Genomic DNA, 7,497 nt, shown 5'->3' on the forward strand with positions numbered 1-7,497 from the left:
AACGGTCACAAAGTCCGCAGAGGTGTCCGAAATAATGTCAACACCTATTGAAAAGGTGTGGGATGAGAAAAATATACTATTATTTCCTAACATGTTATTATTACACTTTGACAAATGAGCGATGCTTTCGGGCTATTCTCAATAACAAATAGACAAATAAAGTTTTTTTTTTTTTTGAAACAGAAAATATACTTCCATTACTTCAAATCAAACAGTACATGGCTTCTCAAGCAAAGTGATTGACAAAACTTCCTGAGGGCCCTCCTCTATCCATACTGATTCACTATCTAGATACATGCCTAGCTTTGCTACAATATGAGCAGCTTTATTTCCATGTCTCTTAGTAAACTTTAAGCTCCAATCTGCTTGTCCCTTCATAAAGAATTGTATATCTTCAATCAACAGCCCTTGCCAGGAATGGTTGTTGTTATATCCATTGACACTATCTACTACTGCCTTTGCATCACCCTCAAGCACTACCTGGTATAAGCATAACTCGTGGCACAACTTGATGCTTCTTAAAAGTGCATAGCATTCTGCAGAGAATGCAGAACAAACATGACTTTTTGGAGCAGAAACCACGGCTAGCACCTCTCCTCTGCTGTTCCTCACCACTACACCACACCAATACCCATCAACCTCTTCTCAGAATCAAAGGCAGCATCAAAGTTTAACTTATAAAAAGGATCTGCTGGTGGCCTCCATTCTACTGCATTGATCTGTGGAAGTAGTCTGTCTGCAACATAAGTTAATCTCACCTGAGATTCATGAAAAACTTCTACTTCATTCAAAGCTGATTTAACTAAAGCAAGTGGACTATGAAAAATGTTTTTAAAGACAAAACAATTCCTTCTAGCCCAGATCTTGTAAAGAATAACAGCCGCTTGATCTAGCTGCACAACATCCAACCTGTTAACCATGTCCAACCATAACAATCTGAAATCCTTATAAACAGAGCTCCATTTGTTTAGAGGACTCTCTCTCTCCCCCCAAACATCCATAGCAGCAGAACAATTCCATAGAACATGAATAACATTCTCCTCATTGCTTTGACAGATAGGACACAAGCCATCTTCCACAATCTGTCTTTTCAGTAACACCTGTTTTGTAGGCAGAATGTCAGTAAGTGCCTTTCATAAAGTGTTTGATCTTCCCTGGGACATATAACTGCCATAGGTTCCTCCATAGCTCTTCTACAGCCACTCCATTCGAAGCTTCACCAACAGACTGTTGTTTGATAAGGCAATCCAAGAAATAAGCACTCTTCACAGAGAAAACACCCTTTGCATTGCTCACCCATATCATTTGGTCACTGTTATTCCTCAAATTGAGTGGAATACTACAGATTAGTAGTGCCTCATTAGAGTTAAAAACACCTTCTACTAAGTTAGTCTTCCATGTTAAAGAATCAGCATCAATCAGCTCAGCCATTGTTGAGTCTGTAGCTAGCCTATTGATAGGGGTTTGAACTCGATAAGTAAGAGGCTGTGGAAGCCATCTGTCATGCCAAATTTAAATGCTATGTCCATTCCCAACCCGCCACACTACCCCTTCTTTGACCAAATTAATAGAAGACCAAATGCTTCTCCATATGTGGGAAGGAGAATAACCTGGCTTAGAGTCCAAAATATTACAATTTTGGAAATATTTCCCCTTATAGATCTGTGCCACCAAGGAATTTGGTGCTTGAAGTAATCTCCAAACTTGTTTAGCCAATAGGGCCCTATTAAAACTAGTTAGGTTCCTAAAATCAAGGCCTCCTTTGTTTTTTACTTCCCCTAGCCTTTCCCAACTCCTCCAATGAATGTCTTTACCTGTTTTCTTGTGACTCTACCAAAATCTAGAAATCGTAGCTTCTATTTCTTTTAACAAAACAGATGGTAAGCTAAACACACTCATAGTGTATGCCGGGATAGCTTGCAAAACACTTTTAATAAGAATTTCCTTTCCTGCTGCCGATAACATTTCTGTTTTCCAGCTATTAATTCTTCTCCAAACCTTCTCTTTCAAACATCTAAAAGTGTTATACTTAGACCTACCTACCATAGTAGGTAGGCCTAAATACTTATTGTAATTTCCACATAGTGCCCCATTTGTAGACTCAATGATCAACTCCCTTGCTGTAGTGACAATATTTGAACTAAAGAGTATAGACGTTTTTTGCTTGTTCATAGTCTGACCTGAAGCACACTCATACTGCCACAGGATATGTTCTATGTGATTCCACTCCTCTTGCTTTGCTTTACAGAAAATGACACAGTCGTCTGCAAAGAGAAGGTGATTAGTGGGCATGCCTCCCCTAGAAGCAGCAACACCCTTAAGAAGACCATCTCTCTCAGCTTGTTGGAATAAAGAACCAGGCCTTCAGCACATAGGAGGAATAAATAAGGAGACAATGAGTCTCATTGTCTAAGGCCTCGAGAAGGGAAAAAAATGTTACCTGGAACCCCATTTACCTTAACAAAATAAGTAACAGATTTTACACAAGTCATTATCAAACCTGTCCACTTGTTTCCAAAACCCGATTTCAACATCATTGCTTCCAAAAAATCCCACTCCACTCTGTCATATGCTTTGGATATATCCAATTTAATGGCCATACTTCTCACCTTACTTTTTTGTCGAGACTTCATAGTATGAAGGAGTTCATAGGCTACCATAATATTATCAGTTATGAGCCTACCTGGGATAAAAGCACTTTGGTTCCATGAGATAACCGTAGTTAGCACTTTTTTCATTCTGTTTGCCAAGACTTTAGAAATTAGCTTATATAAAACATTACATAAGCTAATTGGTCGAAAATCATTCATAGAGGAAGGAGAATTAACTTTTGGCACCAAAGCAATCAAAGTATGATTTAGTCTTGCAGGCATAACTCCATTGCTTAAGAACTCCAAGACAGCATTAGATACATCCATTCCCACAATATCCCAGTGATCTAAAAAGAAACCAGCACTAAACCCATCTGCCCCGGGAGATTTAAAAGAGACATTTGTTTTAAGGCGAATAGAACATCCGCACTTGAGAAATCCCTCTCCAAATCTAATCTCATGTCATCAGAGATTCGAGTGTCCACTCTTGCTAAACACTGTAAAATGATATCTCTAGGAGGATGAGTAGAGAGAAATACCTGAGAAAAGTGCTGCCCAAAGCCAAGCAAAATTTCTCCAGGTTCTGTCAAAAGCATCCCATCAGCAGTGACAACTTTTTGTATTGAATTTTTCTTTTTCCTCTGGTTGACACAAGCATGATAAAACTTAGTATTACGATCCCCCTTTTCTAGCCAGTGTTTCTTTGCCCTTTGCTTCCATTTGATGTCCTCTTGATCCAGAAGAAAATCTATATCCTTCTGAAGCTGTTTCTGAGTAGCCATAGAACACGTATCTTCATTTTGTTGAAGCTGATCCAACATCATTGATTTCTCCTTAATGACTTTAGTTCTCTCACTATCCAAGTTCTTGCTCCATTTCTTGAATTCTTTACTACAATACTTTAGCTTGGACTACACAGTATCTAACATATTGATCCCCACAGTTCCATTTCGCCATTCTGATGCTACTAAAGCACTGCAACCAGCTTCTCTACCCCAATTATATTCATACTTAAAGCTGCTAGAACCCCAGCTCTGAACTGCACTGCCCGAACCCCATTCAAGTACAATAGGTCGATGATCAGAACAAATAGCTGCCAGAGATTCAACCTTTTACTGACTATTACCATCTATCCAATTCTGAGTAGCCAGAACTATATCAAGTCTCTCCTTGATGTAAGTAGCATCTTCATGACGATTATTCCATGTGTACTTCTCCCCTCTCCAGCCTAAATCATGTAACCGTCCCTGTTCTAAAACTTGTCTAAACAACTCCATTTGATTCTCACTACGCACACTGCCTCCCACCTTCTCATCATTGGAGAGAATCTCATTGAAATCTCCAATGACACACCAGCTTGAAAAAACATTTTTAAAAGATTTTAATAAATCCCAAGATCTTCTCCTCTGAGTAGCCTCTGGATGACCATAAAAACAAGTAAGCAGCCATTTGTTCTCACCATAGCATCTGAAACCACAACATTAATATGCCTACTAGAGTAATTAAGCAGTTCAATATTTTTATCATGTTTCCACATAAGCATAAGACCACCACTCCTGCCAATAGCATCCACCCCCAAACAATTGTCATACCTTGCCTTTGTTGCTATTAATCTTGCACGTTGAACTGATAGCTTCGTCTCCATAACAAATACCACCTCGGGCCCTTTAGCCTTCACTATGGAGCAAAGACTTTGAATTGTTCGGGGGTTCCCAAGCCCCCGACAGTTCCAACTTAGAATTTTCATAATGCTTGGCGGGGCTAATACACAACCTCCGCCAAATCATTTTGTGAATCCCCTTCAAATCTACCTTTCTTCAAGCATACTATATATGGGAACAATTCTTCATCTTCATCAATCAATCTCTTCCTACCAGATTGAGATGTAGGCAGTAAAGTAGACTTGCCTTTAAGACGGGCTTGTCGCTTCCACTTGCCACTAGATTGGATGATGGATATATTATGTGCATTTTTAAATTAGGAGGTTTTTGGGCCTATTTTTTAGTGGGCCAAAATAAAAACCAGCCCAATTTCATTTTTTATATAATTTTTATAAGGCCCTGTTTGGATGTTGAAATGGTTTCAACCCATCTTATCTCAATATTCAAATATCACTCAAACATAATCACTTTTCAATTTAAAACTTTTAAATTTTCAGTATTTTCATCTAATTATCACTTAATCATTACAACTTTCTCAAACTTTCAATAAAACACAAAATAATAATTAGCTTTTTAAAAAATAATATTATAACAATATTATAACTTTATAATTTTATTTTTTTATTTTTTTAATTTTTCTCTCCTTTTCCAAAATCTCATGAAATGTATTAACTCAAACAATTTCATTAATATTTACAAACTATTTCACTATTATTCATAGATTTCTCATCTCAAATTTCCGTATCATCTCATGTCAATGTCCAAACGAAACCTAACTCAAGCTGTTAACAGAAAACTAGCCCATATTATAGAAGGCACTGGACCGATAAGATGGGCTAGACCAATAAATAATTACCTTATCCGGTTTATAATACGGAAAACACTATAGACACAAATGGATCCTATAAAGAGATCTCATACACTGATGTATTAGAGTGCCACGTCTCCCCCTCTCTTTTTTTTTTCTTTTTTCTTTCTCTCCCTCTCCCGTGCCTCTCCCCTCACCTCCTCCCCCTTTCCCTCTTTTTCTCCGCCCTCGCCATGCCCACCATGGTGGTTGAGGATCACCTCAGGGCAGGCAGAAGCAGCCAGCGGTCCAAGCGGCACTGTTGGTGGGGGCATGGGAGCTCACGGCTACGCGAAAGCTCGCCCTCGACCACCATGGGGGGAATGGGGAGGGCGGAGAAAGAGAGGGAAAGGGGGAGGATGGGAGGGGAGAGGCACAAGAGAGGGGGAGAAAGAAGAAAGAAAAAAAAAAGGGAGGTGGGAGGCCACATCAGTGTGTGGGATCCCTTTGTGTTTCTAACAGCCCCTTTATAATATCCATACTAATGTTAGTATGCCTCGTCATTTTGCCCTCTCATTTTGACTGCTCATTAGAAGTGGGCAAAATTTTCGAGATTCTGACGAGGCTCCAACTCCGACTGAGTCGGAGTTGGTGGAATTCGGAGTCGGAGTCTAGTAGTTGGAGTTCGGAGTCGGAGTCAGAGCCCACATGGGCCCCGAACTCTGATTGTTTAAAAAAAAAATATGATCAAAACGACGACGTTCTACTTCGAGAGGAACAACATCGTTTCGTGAAAAAAGGAGGTCCAAAACGTAGGACCTCCTTCTTCCCCCCTCACTTTTGAACAACACTACAACAGTCCCTTTGTCTCCACAGTCACACGAGTTCACCTTCCCTGCCATTTGCTATCACCTGAGGTCGTCGCGATCCAACTTCTGGAGCTCATCACAAATTGCAAGAATGATTTGTTATTCCTCCTCCAATAGATTTGTTGTTCCTCCTCAAATTGTAAAAATGTGATTTGTTGTTCCTCCTCCTCCCTTTGTTAAATGTGTATGATTTGTTGTTCATTTCAATGATTTATGGTTTGCATTTCACTAATTTTGATTTTTAGGCTGTTAAATTTAAAAATTGAGGGATTTAGGTTTTGGAAAAATCGGGTGTTTTTGTTCCAGGTGACGTTCGCTCGAGTGTCACTTGAGCGAACATCACACAGATTGTTCGATCGAAATTTCGCTCGAGTGTGGCTCGAGCGAACATCACACAAATTGTTCACTCGAGTGTGGCTCGAGCGGATGTTCATTTTTTTTGTGTTTTATTTATTTTTAAAATGACAAACACGACTAGACACATGCTTTTCCTTTTCAATGTATTTTCAATTTGTAGATAATTTTCATAATATGTTAAATGACAGTTGTTTGTTAATTGTTTCAGGTTATTTTCCCAAATTATAAATGCTACACCATTTCACCGCAATTCTCCACAAGAGGATGACGTACAATCGTTAGCGTCACCAATAGGTACTTCAGGTCGTAGACTCCTATCTAGAGCAGCTACTTCCTATGTAAGTAGTTGAGTCCCAATAGATCTAGAAGATATTGATATGCTTACTGAGGAGGAGTGAAGTTGATGAATGTTGAGACTGATCCACCATCACGACCTAGTAAAAAAAGGTCGTGGACATGAGAACATTTTAGCAAAGTTCCTGGTGATCTTGAGACCGCAAGCTTGAATCAGGTAATTTTATGATTTTAAATGAGTTTTTACATAATTTTAATATTTTCATTATTTAATTTATAATTTATATAATTTTGTAGATCTAACTGTAAATCCCAGACTAATTGTGAATGATTGAGACGAACGCACTGTGGGATGACCCCTTTATTGGTGAGAAACTCAATACCATGATTACCATCATGCAAAACTCGTTAGAGTTAGAGGTGAATGTGAGTTCATAATGTATCCTATTTTATGTCATATATCACTTGACTGATGATTTAGAAGTTTATAGTTAAATGATTAAAGAAAAGATAGTGCATCTAATCAATAAAACCCTTTCTAGAAAAATTAAAAATCAGTATCGAGTCATCGACTCAAATGCATGGATTGTCAAAACTGATGCGATGATTGTGGCTATTTCATTTTTGAATTTATTTTGGTGCTGTAAATTTAAATTTATTGCGATTTGTAATTTTACATTTAATTTTATCGTTTGAGATTTATTGTTTGATTTAGTCATTGCATTTAAATTTTAGTTTTTTAACTTATTTTTTACAATATTTTAGAATTTTTTAATTATTATTTTTTTTAAAAATATTTTAAAACAAGAGTGGGCCAAGCTAAATTTCAGATTGGGCCTTGGATATTGGGCCCACGACCAAGGCCCAATTTGAGTAAGGCAACTGGGGCCTAGTGGCTAGGAAGACCACTTCAATCTGATAGGACCTTCGAGTTTCGA

General features: G+C 38.3%; 2 protein-coding genes across 2 annotated transcripts; both read right to left on the minus strand.

Annotated features, from left to right (window-relative positions):
* Positions 1-207: 207 nt before the first annotated feature.
* LOC109001743 lies at positions 208-1,431 on the minus strand. Its single transcript, XM_018979144.1, has 3 exons — positions 1,198-1,431; positions 632-1,100; positions 208-536 (listed from the first exon to the last, which is right to left on the minus strand). The coding sequence occupies exons 1-3, from the start codon at positions 1,429-1,431 to the stop codon at positions 208-210; spliced, it is 1,032 nt and encodes a 343-aa protein (XP_018834689.1).
* A 1,507-nt stretch (positions 1,432-2,938) lies between these two features.
* Positions 2,939-3,720, minus strand: LOC109001742. The gene is made up of 2 exons (XM_018979143.1): positions 3,586-3,720; positions 2,939-3,502 (listed from the first exon to the last, which is right to left on the minus strand). Exons 1-2 carry the CDS (start codon positions 3,718-3,720, stop codon positions 2,939-2,941), a joined length of 699 nt encoding a protein of 232 aa, XP_018834688.1.
* Positions 3,721-7,497: the final 3,777 nt, after the last annotated feature.

Source organism: Juglans regia, chromosome 2 (assembly GCF_001411555.2).
Source record: "Juglans regia cultivar Chandler chromosome 2, Walnut 2.0, whole genome shotgun sequence".
Taxonomy (NCBI): domain Eukaryota; kingdom Viridiplantae; phylum Streptophyta; class Magnoliopsida; order Fagales; family Juglandaceae; genus Juglans; species Juglans regia.

Bases quoted from the DNA above. Each gene is read 5' to 3' on its own strand.
- LOC109001743 (XM_018979144.1), bottom strand. From the start codon at position 1,431: ATGGCTGAGCTGATTGATGCTGATTCTTTAACATGGAAGACTAACTTA. The intron at 1,101-1,197 runs GTAGAAGAGCTA...CCTACAAAACAG, and splicing joins AAGCTTCGAATGGAGTGGCT to GTGTTACTGAAAAGACAGAT. The intron at 537-631 runs GTATTGGTGTGG...CATTCTCTGCAG, and splicing joins TTCTGAGAAGAGGTTGATGG to AATGCTATGCACTTTTAAGA.
- LOC109001742 (XM_018979143.1), bottom strand. From the start codon at position 3,720: ATGGTAATAGTCAGTAAAAGGTTGAATCTCTGGCAGCTATTTGTTCTG. The intron at 3,503-3,585 runs GTAGAGAAGCTG...GATACTGTGTAG, and splicing joins TAAGTATGAATATAATTGGG to TCCAAGCTAAAGTATTGTAG.